We start from the raw sequence: 19337 nt of genomic DNA, 5'->3' as shown, positions 1-19337 counted from the left end.
TCAAGTTCCTTTAACTCCCAGGACAGCATAAGCATTGCTGGGAGTCCTGCTGGTTTGAAAGCAACTTTTCTGGCTGTACCTCCAACCATCTGAAATGCTCCTGTGTGGGACCTGTGTACCATGCCAGAAGATTTAATTAACTGCAAATCTTCCTGTATCCTTGGCTCAGCAGTGTGGTTTCATAACAGATGCAGTAAAAAGAAACACAACTAAGCATCAGGGTTTAGTTTGGCTTCTGAACTCTGGAGAAAAAGCCAGAGTTACTACCCTAGAATCAAATAATTTCTGTAACCACAATGACCGCATAACTTGGTTAATCCTGTCCATGCAAAGACACAGGTCTTAACATGATGCATTGGAGTGTTTCCTTTCAAATTCAGTGACATGAACTACTAACAATAAGTTCATAGTACTGTATAATTTTATTAGAGGGAATCTTTCAGATGAGTCACTTTCACAAGACAGCTATATTCAAGTGTATATTTAGGCTGTTTCAACACTCAAACTAGACCCTCAACTGATCGAGATCATCTGAATCCTCTTTAACCCTGTAAAAGGGTTAATAATTTAGCACAATACAGACAGGTACAGAAACAGTTCTGATATAGGAATTTGCTCATTAGCTTTGATTTCATCCTGCCAGGATATATGGACAACAGAAACAAGTTTGCAGCCTGAAGTTTCAACTGTGCTGTGGCTCACTTCATTGTAAAGCAAGACCTACTGAACTTCCCATTCTTACAATAAATTAGGTCCAGTTCATGTCTGCCATATCCTCTGATATCTTTGTGTTAAAGTTGTTACACACTGAAAGCAGCAACTTGTTGCGGCTGTCACTATTTTCACAGTACCAAGAATATTTCCTCAGAGCACATTCTTTTTCCACATATATGGCAAACACAAAGACATAAGAGATGCTGAAGAAACCAGAAGGAATATTCTAGAGTTTAATCACTAGTAGCTATTTTCCTTTATTACTTAAAGAACTGAATCATAAGAAGAAGAAAAAAAATCAGGAAAAACTTTAGTCTGTTTACTGATAACCTGAGCTCAGATAATGAAAGTACCATGTTTTTTCTTATTATGTAAAATCTGTAGGTTTGACAACTTTTCTGGTGTTTTGTTTAAATGGCAGCTTCTCATCTGCCTACTCACTGTTTCATAAACATCACAGTAAAGGCTGCATCGCAGCGATGGCAGTGTCTGCACTTAGCTCTCAACTAACCTGGGACGCACCAGCAGCTTAGCCCTGACAACGCAGAACTTGGCATGGGCTGTGAAACCCGCTGAAGGAGCTCAGCAATCCTGCCCTCAGACCCATGCTTCTGCAGCAAAACTGCTACCAGCACTGCCTGAGCAATTTAAAGCTAGCTCAGGTGTGTCTACATGATAGGGCAGATATATCTTTCAGAAGGACTAGAAGATACACAACAGCTTGAAGGATTTAAAAAGGAGAAGGCGAGTATGAAGGGCCTGATGGACGAAAAGCACTGAAAAACAAGGACACACAGAAAAGTAGACACACTCCCATGTGGTATAGCAGTCTAGGATCTCAAATAAGCTCATCCAAAGAAGTTTATCTAAACCAATTCTTTTAAATTGTGTGCTGAAACTTTTGGGTCAGGTCAGAGGGAAACTGCTCTCCACAGTTTCTGCCAACTCTCTGTGGAGAGCAGGAAACTGGTATTATGCAGGAACTACTGTTAATTCCCAGGAAAATCCCTCCAAATGCAGCAAGGGAAAAAGCTTTTGGTACCTCCAAAGCTTGGCTTGAGGCCATCCTCATCCTTTTTCTACACTTTATGTGAATTTTTGATAAAATGTGTCTTGAACTGCTCTGCTAGAAGTATGCACCTCTTCTCAGTGAAGATGGTTCAATGTCACAGAAGGCTCAAGGAGAGAGAAGGAATGCCAGGATAAAATAGCTTGGCTGCATCCTTGTATTCATATCCTGAAAAAGGATGAAATGATGCTACTAGAAGAAGCTGTTAAACTAGCACCCTTTACTACTACTTTTGTAGTTCTCTGTAGTTCTTGTATCTGGAGAGATTTAAATGATCAAGTGACAGCATTCTAATAAGCTCCAATTAAGAATAATAAATAAAAATAGAGGATTAGGTTATTTCTTGTTCTGAAAGTAAGTTTTAGATAGGGATGGAAGGACAGATAGTAGAATTGTGTTTTACTCAGACAAGTATGGGTGGAAGGAAAATGTAAATATTCATCCTTGATAGCAGTTCAAATCACTGTTAATACTGATAATGATACAAAAAAGGAGTGTCAGTAGCCCAGCCTGGTGTAGGAATAGGACAGAAGCATATCCTGGCATGAGAACAAATCAGTCTACATTGGCACAAATTGGCCATTTTTTTCAGAGCACAAGAGCAAATGTTTGTCCACAAGTTTATCTCCAATCAATTATCGGCGTGACCGATGACTTTATCTGAAAAGCAAATGACTTAAGACTTCCTTTTGTTGCTTTTGCAATTAAGAGCAAACTAGAAAGTGTTACGTGGTGTGAAGTTACACAGCAAAAGCTCTAATCTTGGTTGGCCCATTTGCATCAACTTCAACTCAGCTGGCAGCCCTACAACTACAGCATGGGCTACAAACCTATGTACGTGCCTGCCCATGCTGCTGATTTCACTACCACACTTGCCTGTAGCAGGCAGCAGAAGTACACATTACTGTGATGCATTTGTGCCTCCCTTTGTCATGGAGATAACAGCCCATCTGTAGATCCACAGGGGACATTTTTCCCTTGTGGACATTTGCACAGGAAGCAAAACATTGAACATAAGGGAACAGGATTGAGAAGCTTACCTGGCAACTGGTGCTCCATGTAGTTTCCCTGAGCGTGGATGCAGGGAAGCCCTGGAGGCAAGGCCAGCTACCCTGTAGGCTCTTGGATCAGTTTGCATTGGAACAAGGTGCATTTACTGACCAAATGGAGGAGTTGTGGCCCCGAATCTTTACCAATTGCCTACGAACTTGGACAGCAACAAGATCTCAGGGCAGAATAACCAATCCAGTCTATTTTCCAAAAGTATTCAAATAATACAGCAGCCTAATTACAACTTTCAAAAGGAGGCAGGAATGTAGGAGCTTTGGTCCTGATTTATAAAGACATGAGAGGTTAAGAAGATCCTTCCCTCCCAGATAAAGCTACTGGCACCTTTTCTAACCAGAACTTCTGGTTCCTCAGCAGAATAACCCTGTGAATCAGGTGCTATTTTAGGTGTATTTATTTGTGACGAATTACATTATGTTTGCAGTCAGACACTGTACTGCAACTGTTCGTTTCTGCAATAAATTAGTACATCAGCAGATGGCATCGCAACCCAACAGGTCATTTGCTATGTTCACTGCACACACTTATCAGAGACAGGCGCTGCATACCAGGGTGCTGTGCAGTACAGCACAGCTTGCAAAATACAGTTAGAGTATTGACAGGCATTTCCAAACACTTCAGTTAGGTAAGTTCCCACCAAATCCTGCCTACTGGCATCTACTGTGAGATGTTTGTTTCAAAAAGAAATTCCAGACACGCTATTATTCTCTTTTTTTTAATCCCTCTTCAGGAGATTTCTGCTGCATAGTTATGGCTGGATGGAGAGAACTCAGCCTTCATCTTGTACTGGGCTAGCCCTAAAAGGAATCATTTTTGCATGTACAGTCCTGTTTCATTGCTGGCCTTCAGAAAAAAATAAAAAAGAAAATGTGGTTTCTGACAATTAAAGAAGGAAGGAGTGAATAAAAATTAATCACATACAGTGTCTCCTGTTACTCAGTAAATATAAATATTCCATCTTCTGTCTATAACAATTTACAACTTCATGCTTCTGAACACTGAATAAATAAAAACAAGTAACTAAAAGCAAGAACAACCTTTTAAAAAACACGCTTGTGAATCCTAATGTTGATAATTTATGGAATCTTTTCCTTCAATAACTCTCTTATATGTATGCATATTGTTTAGAGAGACAACAAAAAGATTTTGCTCTACATTCTTCCTCAAAAGATGAAAGAGTATGGGTAATTCCTCCTTCTTCTAAAGAGAAGATGAAGTAGTAATCCAACATAGATCCCAAAAGTAACTGACTGAACCCTGCAAAGGATATTCCGGATCATGCATGCTTTTCTCCTCACTTCCCTCCTATTTCACCCTCTTTCTTTGGTCTGGTTTAACTAGTAAACTGTAATTTATTCTGCACTTTAGAGTAGATCAAGGGCTCTCCCAGTTTCAGGAGGGACTGAGAACCCTGGGTGCCACAAGGGTAAGGCAGCTGCAGGGTCACCATGGTGGGAGCCCTTGCAGGCACTGGGACCTCAACACCAGGGCTGAGGGCAGGGAGGGCACCTCTGGATCTGGGCAGCAGAGGCCTGTGCTGTGCAAACTCTGACCTGTGGGGCAGCTGTTAACGTGGGCCTTGAGGACCACCTTGTTTATTCAGGGAAGCAGCCTAGAACTGACAGCACAAACACAGATGACTTAAAAGCAGCCTTATCCGTCCCCCCTCCTCACCCACAAACTCTGTGCTGTGCCTGCTAGCGGTGCAGCAAAAACTCTCGCTCGCTTCTCAGCCGTGCTCTATGAATACAATCAACACACAGACAGAACCAGCAGGTCCCACCCGCCTGAGCAAATACAGTAGCAATCCCTAAGCATCAACAGCTAATGCATCCTTCGGTAAGTAAACTCCCACACCAGGAAGGAGACAGTATGAGCTTGGGAATGGTGCCACTCCGCCACAGTCTATTTATCCCTGGAAGTTATTTTCGCTCTACTCAAATGTATGCAGTCCAGACATTTAGTTGCGCGAGTGAAATACCAAGGGTTTCAAGCATCTGTTCCTTAGTTAATCTTGTATGTGGCAAAGGATCTGTTAACAATCCTACCGCTTCTGAAAAAGGGCAAAACCAGAGAGATGAATGGGAGATTTTCACACTCAATTGAAAGAAAACTCCCTTCTTCATGCCCGGACCTAAACACTGGTTAGGATATCCCAGCCATCAGGGCAAATCCTTGAATAGCAGGCTGGGAGAAAGCCAAGATGACTGCTCCCTCTCCTGCAAACACCTTAGAGCATCCGTCCTTCCAGGGTCTGCCCAAGCTGGCTTGTTGTTCACTAGCGACACAGACACAGCCTGGCTGTGCTGGATGGTTTGCCATCCTTCTACTGGCCTCTCAGGCAGCCAATCCTCTTAGAAGAATTGTTTCTTTAAAAGGAGTACAAGAATAATGCTCAGTTAATCAGGAATGGGTCTGTCAGCAGTATGAATTGCACAGCTGTGTAATAATATGTAGAGCCACATATGGGTGTGCATTTATTTTGGTTCAGTTTGGACTAACTGACCTTGAGGATCCAGAGATGGGTTGCAAGGGAGAGAGACAGGAGGTTATTCCCCAACAAACCCATTGCTGCTGAGCATACAAGTAGCTCTACACATCACCACACAGAAATATAATCCATAGTGATTGAGAGACTTCTCCCCCCTCCCAATAACAAGCAGGTCCCACATGTGAAAAAGCTATTGTTTTGGTTGCAAGGGATTTGTAAGCTAGTAATAAGGAATATTTAAATATTGGTTCCAGATTATGAGTATAAACATCCTGTTATTGTACTTACGGGGCTAACAATTTAGGAAAGTTCTAGGAGCACAAAATAGCATAGTTCAATCAATGTAATGGATTTATGTGAACAAGTCTATAGAAGTTTGGGGTAAATCAACTGTTAGGTGCTTTGACAGGAATAGCGGGTAGATGTATCAATGCAACTGTAATCTAAGTGGTGCCTTTGCAGGTACTCCTGTTTGTTTAGCTGTTAGTATTGCTCACATGATCCCCCGTGGCCCATTCTTTTTCCCTCTTCCCAAACCTGGAATATTCTATTACAACTCTTTAAAAAAAAACCCAAATACCAAACAGGGGAGATGTTTCCCAGCTGCATAACACCTTTCATTTGAAGACACCGAGAGCTCAGTTACTACCCTGTGATGACAGTATTACCATATTACTTCCAGACGAGAAAGCTGAGCAACTGAAAAGGCCAGATCCCTGGTTCTAGTGTAGGACAGTATGATTCTAAGTCACTACTAGCATACCTCACTGGGACAGTGCATTTGTATAAAAGGATAGGGAAAAGAGGTGAGCTGGCATTTTCGTCTCAAGTCTAATCACCGCCTCACACATAAACTCACTTTTTTTTTTTCCCCCAAGAGAATACTCTTTACTGAACACAATTATTCTTTTTTCATTAACTTCTAGGTTGCTCAGTGCCCTGCACAACCTTTCATGTCCTGTTCTGACCCTCATCTACAAAGTTGTGCTCAGCAGAGCACTCACCCATCAGGGAGAATCACTGTATCTCCTACTCAAACACCCACTTGACAGAGGAAGCCTTAAATGTTCTGTGTTTATTTGCTTCTCGCTGTGACAATATACACCCTGATTTCATCTAAAAATAAAGATGTGTCAGGCAGCCTGGCTCTGAGCATCACAGGTTTTAAGTCAGACCCTAAAGCTTTGTGATACCCAGCAGTGTATTAGGTTAGCATCTTTAAAACAAAATAAAGCTGAAAGAACAACATATGACCTAAATTATTTGGAAAATAACATTCTAGAATGACCACCCTCCTCTGTCCTCTCTCCTACTCACTTTCATGCCTTAAAATCTATCTTGGTTTGCTAGCAGTAAGTGCAATTCAGCTGAATTTAGGCCTGCATGGGCTTGAACATATACCTAGCATCCAAAATTGTCATCTTGGATGTTTGTCAAGTGCATGAATAGTACTATGAAACCAAGAATCAGTACTCTTCTGCTAGAGACACATTTCAAACAAACTCAAGATGTACAAACAACTTTAAGAGGACAATGATGTCATGTTTAGCTTTGCACTGATTGTTTAGACATCCGAAGCCTTAAAAAGTGGTACTAATTGCTGAGTCAGAACTGCAAAAGCAGTGGTATCCTATCTTTCTGCTGCAGTGGAAGGAGGGAAATCAGACGGATTACCATGGATAGGGCTGTCTTGATCTGAAATCCAGATCACTTTTGCAGTGAGACTACAATGTTACACCTGCTAAATCAGAAGATGACAGTAAGATGTGTAACCTGGAAAATACTCAGAGAAAGTTGGATCTTCTCATAATAAATATTAATTAAAAAAGACCCGTTATTTTCTGAAGTACCAAGCACTTTTCCATCTCAAAGTGTACTGTTTTTTCCCATTCTGTGCAGAGAAGATGGTGCTGCAGTTGGCTTCTTCTGGAAGGAAACAAAACAGTAAATACCCCATCAAGATCCAGCTGATGGACTTCGGGATAAACGCACACCTGCCTCATTGGAAGTAGGCCCAGCAATATCCTCTGTGCAACGTTCTGATCCCAGTTCATGTATAAAAGCTAAAAGCTCCATCTTCCCTATGACATGACACATTTATTAATTAGACATAAATATGATGTTTCTGATACAGAGTTGTTGACAGGTCAGAACTGATGTCAGCTGGTACCAACTTCCTACAGTGTTATGCCTCTCTCATTTGAAATAGTTCTCCCACTGTGTCGTAAGACTGCTAAATGGGATTCCTCCTTAAAAAGGTTTTCTTCAAATATTTGTTTGAGACACACCTACAAATGTACAGAGCACCTGCAAAACCTGCAAGGATTTCCAAAGCAGTGTTGGACCTCAGGCTTGTGGAACCTTCCTTCTCTTTAAAACAAATCAAAGAGGAAAAAAAAAAAAAGAAAAAAACCCACAACTGTCAGTACACTGTGGACCTTATAATTAGCTTAACCAGTAAATTTCTGCTTCCCCTGAGGTGCATCATAATGTGTATTTAATGAAATCCTCCTTTTCCCTATAGCCCTAGCTGTTTTATATACTATAAATTATGGATGAGCTTCTGTTTATATATGCAATCTTTTAGCTGTAAAATAAAGACCACTAATACAGCACTTAGAACACACCAGGATGCCTGCACTCTATCAGTGTTTAAATGGGATACAATATGCCACTTGATCGTTTGCTCTCACTGGCAGTGATGTATGGGGGGAAAATGGACTGAGAGAGCAGAGAAGCATCCACCCATTGCTCTAAGCTCCTCCTATCCCAACATTATACAGCTTTGCTTATTGGTAATGAGAAACAGATGGTGCCATCCATCTCATAAAAAGAGATGGTGAAATAAAATATTCAGCCTTGTATCACTATTTTTAGCATGGGCAAGGAATCTCAAAGAAATCTAAGAGGAAAAAAAGGAAAAGACAATATCTATAGCTACTACTACACCATAGTACTGCAGTTAAACAATCAATAATATATTTCAGGGAGATACTCTGTGTGTGTGTTCCTTAATATGAAGATCAATAGGTCTTGCTCCAGTCAAGCAGGTCTCATGCAGTTGGTCTCATGGCACTGTGTTGTCCCCAGCTTACACAGCTCAAGTTCCCTGCATACAGCATTTACTTCATACTACAAAGAGGCAGTGTAATTTATTTAACGATTATTTCAAAATAAGTGATTTTGAATGAGCAGGAAGGTAATGCAGGGCTTCCAGAGCCCACTGAAAGTTTCTGCCTGATATGGATGAGCTGCACACAAATAGCTGTGATTAAAAGAAAAATTGCTTGGCAGGTATCATTACAGAGTTATATCTGGGATTACAACTCCCCCCCCACACTGTAAGCAAGGACTTTGGTAATAAAATGCAATGCAATAATAAACATGGGTTTCTAAAGGCCAATGTTATCGCATGCAACTGCCCTAAGTAACTGCTTATTGCTAGCTTTATTGTGCTAGCGAAACCGCATGTATTATCTTCTGCACAGAAGACAAATAAACGTATTTCCTCTACGATAAATTTTCAGTTTTAAATTACAGAATCCTAACTGCCTTAAGATTTACGATCCTTACCTCCCTTTCCTCTGCATGTTTATCTTTCTGTTAATCATGTTTCTTCATCCTTTTTATTTAATCTATCCCATTTCTGCTTGCTTCAAGTACTAATTTGTTTGCCAGGTAAAAAAGAAAGTCTTAAACAGAGGAAGGTCTACTTAAATAATCCTTATTGGTAAACAGGTTCACATATGTAACTCTAACCCAGTAATGGGTAGCTTTGATAGAAAAAAATGCTCACTTTTATTTTGCTTCCCTTAGGGTTCTTGTGGCCACATAGTCTGTCCACAAGAACCCTGGTTACACTAGGAACATCTGCCCTAATAAATCTGTTGCAAGACCCCCTTGTTAGCTGTGGCATGTACTAATAGGAAAAGGGTTTTATGTTATAGGCAGATCTCTGCTCAAACTAAGCCAACAGACACAGGTCAACGGTAGGATGTGTATACAAATCAAGAGGTTGGGGCTTTTTGGTCAACATAGTGTCATCAGTTAGGAAATACAAAAACTTCACTTATTGCAGTCAAGCCCATGAAGATTTGCTGTTACAAGCTTGGACTCCAGAGTTCCAAAATCCATCTGGGAAAGAGTAAGGAGCTTTGCCTTGAAAGAGCATATGGCCATAGGGCCTCTCTGCCAGCTTCCGTAGAAGCTAGGCTTTGTTTTGGAAAGAAAAAAAATATTGCAATTCTTTTGGCACAAAAGGTAACTTTCTCAAATGATATATAGAGGAGAAACCGATGCAGTTTAGTACTGAAAATCTGCTGACAGATGCATGCTTACCATTTGTAGCTGAATGAAAGCAAAGTTGAATGGAAAGCAAGCTCAGGAAAAGGAACTTGGGTTGTTCCACCACTGTTCAATCAAGCAGGCTGTAATTGCTCTACGTTTGCTCTGCACAAATTGCCTTTCAGCATGCTTTCCAGCAGACCCTTTGTTAGAGCTTCTATGACTTTATTTCTTCTAGCCTAATAAGCTAACGTAACTGCAACTATATTAGCTACAGGAACAACTGGAGCTATGCTACCTTTGCAAGGGTGTCTGGTTGTACGAAGAAAATTCTCCTCTATTCAAAGCAAAGCAAAAATAAACACATGCATACTTCAAAGGACAAAATAAAACAATAAAACAACCGTAGCAAAGCACAAGGCAGAAACTGAATTTATGGGAGGTGTGAGAGAAACCAGACCAAGATGGCCAAATTAATTCGTGTTCCTTAACGCACTGTGGGAAGATAACTGGACCACATGGTGACAAATGTGGTAAAAGACCCTGTAAAGAGGTAGAAAGTTCTTATAAAGCAGTGTATACATCTGGATCCTTAGTACTGATTGATGGCTGCAGAAGTTTTGAAGCCGTTCATTGCGGCTTTTCTCTTGGCGTGACATTTCTGCTACTCCAGTATTTTCCACCAATGAGCCTCCCCCTGGCAAAAAATCGGGACTCAAACTTCTTACTTCATAACAGAATTTCAAAAGGTGTTGAGTTCAAGCTTAACTCTCCAAATGCAGAACAACAGGCTTCTGGTGTAATAACTGAGGATTTGAACAGCATGTTCCCCTCCAGAAAGAAAACTCAGTTGAGTCAGACACAAAATTAACTCTCCCTCTCCTGGCTCTTCTGTTCCACAAGCAAGCTGCCTAAGAGCTACAGAGCAAATAAACACGCTCACCCTGACTTGTGATCACTTGGTTAACAGCAGCAGCTTGAAGGCATTACTCCTTCAATTTGGAAATAGGTGGGGGACAAGAATGTGAGTCTGTATCTGAGAAATTCTGGCCTGCAGCCTTATATTCTGGCATGAATATATTTTCACCGGCAGTATAAGTTACCAAACGTAGCTGGGAACTAGGGCACAGCACACATTCAATTCTGGTGGTTCTGCTCAGCGGGGGAGAGGTGGTTACTGCTGCAGTAGCAGGACACTTGGGAGCAGCAGCTTAAACCACTGTATCAAAATGCACTGGAACTCATCTGTCACTGTCCTCCCTCTCCGATTGTCAAACAGCCTATCCAAGCCTATGGCTTATTTTCGCTTCTTCTCCCTGACTGCTGATCTTAAAATGTTACTAATGCAGCTTGTCGGATTTTCTTCAGCTTGATAGCAGGAACTAAAGGCATTATGCTGAGAAATAAGTGAAAGAAGGAGGAAATAGTCTTTAGTATAAGACATAAATGGTGTTCTATGGTTGGTTTTACTTTTTTGTGGTTGGTAGTGGCTGTTTTCTTTAAGATGGCTAAGGAGAAAAAAAATTACAGAAATCTAACATCGTAGAAAAGAAAATATTCAGCAAAAATCCTAACAAAAGCTAAGTGAGCATAAAAACTGTTTTAAGGAATAAACACTGAGGCACTGAGTTCTGTTAGCATTCAAATCAAGCAGTGAGATTGCTCATATCATAAACTTAGTCCTCCCCAACACACTCACCCATACAACACAATGTCTGTCATGTACTTCCATGGCCCATGATGTTCTAGGAAAGCATGCAACTGAGCGACAGTCCAGACACAGGTTTAATGTTTGTTCTCTGCAAGTCTCTATGTACCATTCCAGGCAGTAAGTATACTTATCCATGTTTTCAATCTTTCCATTTTGTGCAGCAGAAAACATCAATAGTTGGGCCAAATCACTTACCCATAATGTGTAGGACCCCCTCCGGCTCCCTGGAAAAGTCAGCATACTCTGATCTGAGACAGCAACAGATGCCAGGCCACTGCTCCTGGATGGTGGCCATTCAAAGTCAGCCTCGGCCTGCTCAGTTTTGCTTTTCTGCTTCTTTATAATCTGTAAGGTAGGGGGACAGGAGGTGGGAGGGGAGAAAAAAATGGTGCTTGGAAAATACTGTTTGAGCTGTATGGAGAAAAACTACATTAACCCTGTCTCAAGGCAAACTGCCTAGGAAGAACATTTGAGTTTCCATTTGATTTTGCTCCAGTTCATGCAAGGACAATTCTGACAACTTGCATGCATTTCTTCGCATCTGAAGTCATATTGCTTCCAAGTGCATAAGCATTGATACAATAAATCATAATCAATGCCTGCAGAAACATCAGAGGGGAATTAAATAAATGTGGAAACCTGTTCCTACAGTAACACTTTAAACATTAGCAGCATCTAAGTGTCAAATACTTTCTCAGACAAGAATTTTTGCAAAGAAACATAAAATACTAGATATGAGGGGAATTTCAAAGGCTCCCATGACATCTAGACACATTTCTACTGAAAACAAAGAGCTCTTAAGTGACTAGGCACTATTTTTGTTTTTGAAAATCTACACCATCTTAAGAGAGAGAGAGAAGATCATATAGACTACCTGTCTCCCTACACTGACGGATTATATCCTGCTACACTTCATTTTCACAACTTTTCTGACTCGAATTTAAAATATCTACAGAATATTATTCTATGGCATAAAAGATCTCGTTAGGTAGCTTTTGATAAAGGTGATAGCAATTCAAGCTTGGCTGAGATAGGCTGTGGTCTATCAAAGACCTGATAAACAGAATTAATCTTCTAACATCCCTATTAAAAAAGAAGGCAGCTTATTTTCCATTGCACTGCTGCTCTTCTGGCTTTTCTTGATAGCCTTATAAACAACATGTTCCTCTTCTGGTGTGTGATACATACATTGTTAAATGCCACCTCCCATACATAGATGTCTCAATTAGCTTAGTTCATGTGGAGGGCAACTAACTTAGCAGAGTGGTTACTGATCACAGGAACTCAGCAGCACTCTGTTCACACCCGTCTTGCCTTGCTCCAGACTGTCCAGACAAACTCAACGGGTACCTGTTTCCACTAGCCCTCCATTTCTGTGCTGCGTCAGTGCCAACTGTGAGCTTTGCAGGAGAATGAGCTTTCTGGAAAAAGCCACATAAATCAGACACACAGAGGGTTCTGTGATTTTTTGGGTGTCTCTCTCACAGCATCAATAACCGAATTCTATTTTAATGATCACTGTTTTCTTTGTATGTGTTGCAGATGCAGGGTTCAGTAGAGCTGGTATGGTTAAGAGCCTTCCAACACAACTCATTCTATGATTCTATCATTCTTTACATTGGAAAACTTTGTGCCTTTGGAAAGTGAAGTAGAGATGCAAAATTCCATCGAGCAGGGGCTTCCTCTTCCAAGCAAGGATATCACAGACCTGAGGGAATGGTACCTCTCAGCTTTGAGGGTGTAGACCATCAGTTTAGACACTGGATTAAGCTTATTTATAAACCGATCTCTCTGTCAGATGTAGCTGATTAAGCCTATACTATGATAGTAGAAGTTGCAACTTATCATTTACTCTACTTTCTACATTGGTGTCATCCATTTTGCTGTCAGCAGAGTCAAAGGTCACCAGATTCAATGACTGTGTTTTGGCTATTAAACAAGCTAGGGAAAAAATGCATGCCATACCTTCTGCACGATGGTTGTGGCCAGCTCTTCTATGAGGTCCTCCTTGTGTTCCTGCAAGTAACAAGCCTCGTTCTGCTTGTCCTACATGAAAATGGATATCTATAGTTTCTAAAATCACATAAAACCAGCCTTTCCACAGAAATGCTATAGATCAGGAAATGGGTAATATGCCCTATTGGCACTGTGGGAAGAAATTACAGGTACTTGCATTGAATGTCACCTTCTGAAATGCCACATGCATCTTGGATACAAGTTCATAAAACCCACACCCAACTCTTTGGGTATGGCATGAGATAGTCACTACTTCTTTATGGGGTTTTTTGTATCTACTTGGTTTTGTACTACTACCCAAATTAAAAGAAACATAATTGTTCTATTTAAAGTAATACTTTTTTTTTTTTTTTTCCTTTTTGAAAATGTTACCAGGCTGTCACTGTAGGTCTCTGCCTTAGAAATAGCTTCTTCCACTGCTTCCTCTGCAACACGTAAGGCCACAGCAAGGGTATCCATCATGCTGTGTCCTAGGTGAAGAATAAGATAAAACCACCATGGTCATTATATATGTATATTTTGCAAAACAAGCTCCAAAATCCATATTCTGGACATATATTCAAATCTTAGGTTGTTCATGACAAAGTTAATTTCCTCAAACTGTAATTACGCACAGTAAAAGAAACACCTTAAGACAGAGAAATTTGTTTCAATCTCTATGTTACTTCTTAAATGTAAATATTAAATACAATGAAATACAGTATTTTTATGTTGCTTATTTTAGAAACCAGCAAAATAGTTAGGAAGAAATCATAGGAAGAAACTTTGTAAACTTCCTATAAACACCAATAGAATGTAAGAAAGAGAATGCAAAAATATATGAGCATAGGAAAGGAAATGGGAGAGAAGTTCAAATGTTCAAAACGTTCAAAAACTGAACATTAAGAAAATTGCACTAGCATAAGCATGTATTAGCTGTAATACTGAAGCAAGATATCCCAGCAAAAAAAAAAAAAAAAAAAAAAAAAATCCAAATATGTTGAGTATCTTGTTAGATGTTTCAGCTAAGAGATTGTTGGATTTGTGAACAAGACTTACCAGCATTCTAGGCTATTTGTCCAGTAATTCAAAGTGTAAGGACTGTGTTTTAATCAAACGAATTTTTAGTAGCATACCTTCTGTCTGTCGGTAGAATGTAGAGTCACTGCCACAAATGCTTCCTTCATTTTCAAAGCTTCCTTCAAAAAAACCTCCTTCTGCTCAAAAAAGACAGTACTGTGTGTTAGTATAAGTACTACCCCTTAACAGCAGAGGCATTATTAGATTGGAATATTCACTCAAGAGACAGTGGCACCTCACAAAAAGAGGGATAACCAGAAAATTCTTCCTACCTTTTCTATAAACTATGACTGCAGCAGTTTTTGTACAAAACATGACTGCTTTTACACAGAAGACCTCTCATTCATTTTGGATGGAGAAAGCTATTTGTACAGTAAAAGACAGAGAGAGGAGTAAGCTACTATGTATAAAACTTACATGACAGAAGTTAAGTACAGGGAATTTGCCTTTAATATGACATTTGGGGTTGAAATAGATTCTACATTTTAAAGGGCAATGCTGTATAAATAAGCTAAAACCCAGACACGTATACTAGTATTTATCTTCAAAGGGAACAAAAGGTTTACCTAACAGTCACAGGGAGAGTAGAAGAAAGTTAGCAATGACATTTAGACTCAAAAGCCTTCCTTAGAAAGGTCTCACAGAGAGTGCACATGCCACCGCAACTCATCATTGCATTGTTCACACTTCCATTCAAGGACAAATTCAGTGAGATTATGGCTTAAGGCACCACATCATATTAAAGTTCTGAAGGATCCATTCCCACAGTTTTTAATTCCATTGTCCCACGTCAGCCCTCACTGACACAGATTTTCTCATCTTCATACATAATTGTTCTCAACTGTTAAGGAATCTTCTCTAGAAAAATAAATTTGATACAGAGAAAGCAAAAAGACTAATAAATCAGAATTTAATGCTTAGGACACTTCTCCCTAGAAGCTTTTATGACAATTTTCATAAGACACACCTAAAACTTTCATTCAGGACTAGAGAGTCCACTTACCATCCTATATAATTTAAAAAAAAAAGACGAAGTAAAGACTATAGAAAGATTACAGTCTCTGTACAAATTTTCAAAGAATTACATTAGGAAAGTATGTGGCCTAGTAAATCCAATGAAATTTCAAACATTCAGCTGGCTGTGTTTTGAGTAATTTGCTAAAGTTACCAATGTGACACCAAACACCATTTCTTCTAACCCATTTTATATCTCCAATTACTTATTTTACGGGATGAGGCATTGTAACACCATAGTTAAGGGAGAATTGTGACTTTTCATTTAAAAGGGTGATGACAATACTTAATTGGCACCTTTTAACCATTTACAAACGTCAGTACAAAAATAAGATGTGGCCAGTTTCAGATCCTTAAGCATGCAAAACTCTAAGTGAGGACAATCTAAGTTTTGGTCAACTTGGATACTGAATGAAGCCCATGTTAACCAAATTTTACTTCAAATACCACGGAAATGTGCTCTAAGGCCAAATGTTGAATGCAAAATGATTTTCTCATTCATTGACTACTCAGAACTGCAATAAATTTTGGAACGCAGGCTACAATACAAACTGCAATTTACTTTACTGAAGATAACAGTTCTGTATCAGTGGCATAATTAAGATTAAACATTCTTTGAATTCTTAAACAGTTCTCTTCACTTCTTTTTTCTCTCCACTGAGAAATTTGTTAAAAAAAAAGTAGCCTTAAAAAAATCTCTTCCGAAATAATCTCAGAATTTCCATTGTCTCAGCTTGTGTGTTAAAGTAGATAAGCTAATAAGAAGTCAACACAGCTGTTCTTACCTATTACATCAGGACAAACTCCGCTCTCCAGTCTATGCTTTTTGTATAAGTTCTTCAGGACTTTGGCACTTCCAAAACACTTAAAGCGGCTTTTGACATTATTATAGTACCAATCCAGAGACTGGGCCCTTAGAAGCCTAAAACAGAAACATAAACTACGTATTTGGAATGATTCTGCAACAAATAAATGTAAGCAGTTTACCATCCTTTTATGTAAAAAGGATCTTTTAGGTCTCAGAGCATAAACATATTAAATTCTGAATACTTCTTTAATGTTTGTACTTTGCAAGTGTCTGGTATACTGAGACCAAAAAAAAAAAGGTAACTCATGACCAAATACCTGCTTCACATTACTCAAGGTTTTATTTGATTTTGCTACTATCAGAAGAGGTGCTCTCCCCTTTTACAATATAATGTCAACACTACAACAACCATTTGAAAAAAATAAAAAAGCCTTGGAACAGCAGCACAGGCAGGTTTTAAAAATAGCCTTTATTTACACAGATCTACAGATAATGTAAGAACATTAGCCTATTAATGCACCTCAAAAAATAACACTTTCATAAAAATATATCACTGCTTTTATTTGGGGAAACCAACAGAGTAGACAAAGCCTAATTAGAGGACTTCAAAGCAGAATGAGTGAAGAATGGGAGGCAGACAACCTTTCTGGTTGAGGAAGGACTCACAACTGCAGTTTGGTTTCTTACTTTGAACAGTAAGCATCACTGACGTCAATAATTCATCCTAACGGATTTGTCCCCAGAGCTCACACACTTTTATAAAGCCATGAGATACTGTCAAGCTCTGTATTCTTTTCCACGTGGCAATGGGCTTTTGCTTCACCTGCAATTTCAGCAGTGGGTGAAGAGAATCTGCACCATATTCCCAGGCAACACAACCACAGGTTACTGCAGGGTAACCCACAGCAGACCCGTACATTTCCTACCAAGGGTGTCACTGGAGAGGGGGATCCTAGGGTTCCACCTGCAAATTAAAGCTGACTTACCCAAAAGCCTCCAGAAAGGAGCATTAGGTCTGAGCCAGTGGACATGAACTAATTCTGAGTGTTTGCTTCGCCGTTTGAGCCCATTTGTTCCCCTGCACATTTTAATTTACTGCACTTACCTTGCAAGAACCAAGATATTTTTACAGGACATGAAAACACTTCATACAAAACAGTATTTAGTATAGGCTGCAAAGGTAATTCCCCTTTTGTAATAACTACAAAAATCAGGGTCTTGGAACTGGAAGCCCTGTGGAACTTGTTACATAAGTAGGCAAAGAGAAGATTCTTAACATGAAGATTTTAGAAAACAAAAGGCTATGGTTAGTGTGCAGGGTCAATATATAAACCCCTAAAGAAATAATGTTACTATCAGCAGTGCTGGACTCTCAGCACTTCCAGACTTGAACACATTCAGATGATTTAATTATGTTTTATAAAGCTGGGGTCGTGGGTGAAAAACAAAATAAAACAAAAGCCCCACCATAACCTTTAGATATTCCTTCAGGGACTCTGAACTTTTCTTTATAAAGTGCAAAGCAAGTAACAATCCACAATTTTTGTTTAAAACACACCATTTCATAAGCAAATAAAATCTCACCTATTGAAGAGATCAGCAATGTAGTTCTTACTTGGCACTGAACCTTGGGAGATACTCGATGACAAACAAATACGTTGAGGCTGGGTTTCAACTAAATGCTTTCCAGTTTCAGAATACTGCTAAAAAGGAATATCCACTTCATGTAAAGCAGAACATCATGATATAGTCCACTTCTCTGTCACCACTGGCAAGTGTTTAGTAGCAAACACCAGCAGTGGGAAATTAAAAATAAAAATAAATGAAGCCAGTCATATTCAAACTGTGAACTCTTAAAGTTATATTAGTTGCTCTACTGAAGACAACAGAAGAAAAAGCACATAATGGAACAGAAGGTTTTTTCTGTATGCTGTGTCAGCAATTAGATGCAGGAGATGTTTACAGATACTGTAAGAATATTAGCCCTTTACTACCTATTTGCACAGGAATATCCCAAGCCTACTATGGTTCCCAGGAGGCTGATAGTTCCAATATTCACCATTCTACTAATACCACTAACATGTGACAAGGGCAAAAATCCTTTTTTGCTGGAAAATTTCCTTACACACAGTGCACAGATGACTGACATTTGATGAAGCACAAGTGGCTGGTGATAGAGCAATAGGAAGCATGCCTAGGTCTGTTTGTGAAGCACAGGATTTGTGAACTCCTATAATGCTGCCACCAAGAAATCTGTTACGATGCCTGTTCAAGTCCTGACCCACTGACCAGGGCTTGGCTGCTGGCACAGTGATGAATCTGTGAATGAAGGCAAATTTCTCTCCCAAACTTGTAATTCTCTGGCGTTTTGAGAACCTGCCTTCCTTGTGGGCGGGAACAATTTTCTGTCATAGAAACTGCGTCAGAAAGGAACAAACACTGTCTTCTGCTTGTTGAATTTGATTTTGTCCACTGAGTTTCTACAGATGCTGGGAGTCTAAGATGTCAGTTCAATAGCATGGAGTCACAACCATTATGATGAAAAAAATTGCACAGCTGGATTGGAAGTGGCTTAGCAGGAGGTATTGTCCAGGAAGGATATTCTTCTGCCCAGTTAACATGGTTGACGCTGTCCACAAAATAGTATCATAGCACTACCACCACTGGTGGACTCACAGTGCTGTAAGTCCTCAAATACAATGCTTCAGGGCTTTCAAGATCTCTATCAACTACCTTAGCACGTTTACCAAGCAACCTCAGCTCCACTAGCTCAAACTGTTAACCTTGTCATCCTCTTGGAAGCCGAGTAGAGCCAGTTCTTAATACTCAGACTGAGTGACAAGGTACCAAAAGCAGAACATCACCTATCTCATTGTACACACTGTATGAGTTAAGACAGTCAGTTATGAATGCTGACCTGGCAACCTGGGACAAAATGAGAGATGGCACCCACTGGAAGCCTGCTTCCCCACCTTTTTCCCCATATTACCATGTTTTTGTGGGTCTGATCAATACTGTTTCTGTAAAAGCAGAAAGCTAACAGCACTGGTTTCTTAATGAGGTGAGAGTGGTTTGCAACTAACACAATTTTAAAGATAGGCTT

The 19337-nt window shown here is 39.7% G+C and overlaps 1 protein-coding gene across 3 annotated transcripts in view; it reads right to left on the bottom strand.

Annotated features, from left to right (window-relative positions):
• The window catches only part of MYRIP (myosin VIIA and Rab interacting protein), a 235054-nt gene that overhangs the window by 39344 nt on the left and 176373 nt on the right, over positions 1 to 19337 (bottom strand). For 2 of the 3 annotated variants that reach the window (XM_074859086.1, XM_074859106.1), the window contains exons 4-8: positions 16212 to 16348; positions 14469 to 14549; positions 13726 to 13823; positions 13303 to 13383; positions 11533 to 11682 (exon numbers count right to left, since the gene is read on the bottom strand). In XM_074859086.1, coding sequence (XP_074715187.1) covers positions 11533 to 11682; positions 13303 to 13383; positions 13726 to 13823; positions 14469 to 14549; positions 16212 to 16348 — 547 coding nt within the window. The remainder of the gene's footprint in view (positions 1 to 11532; positions 11683 to 13302; positions 13384 to 13725; positions 13824 to 14468; positions 14550 to 16211; positions 16349 to 19337) is intronic. The other variant, XM_074859096.1, reaches the window with a different exon arrangement.

This window comes from Strix uralensis, chromosome 1 (assembly GCF_047716275.1).
Source record: "Strix uralensis isolate ZFMK-TIS-50842 chromosome 1, bStrUra1, whole genome shotgun sequence".
Classification (NCBI taxonomy): domain Eukaryota; kingdom Metazoa; phylum Chordata; class Aves; order Strigiformes; family Strigidae; genus Strix; species Strix uralensis.
The sequence above is the reverse complement of the archived record's forward strand: the minus strand, read 5'-3'. Positions and strand labels throughout refer to the sequence as shown.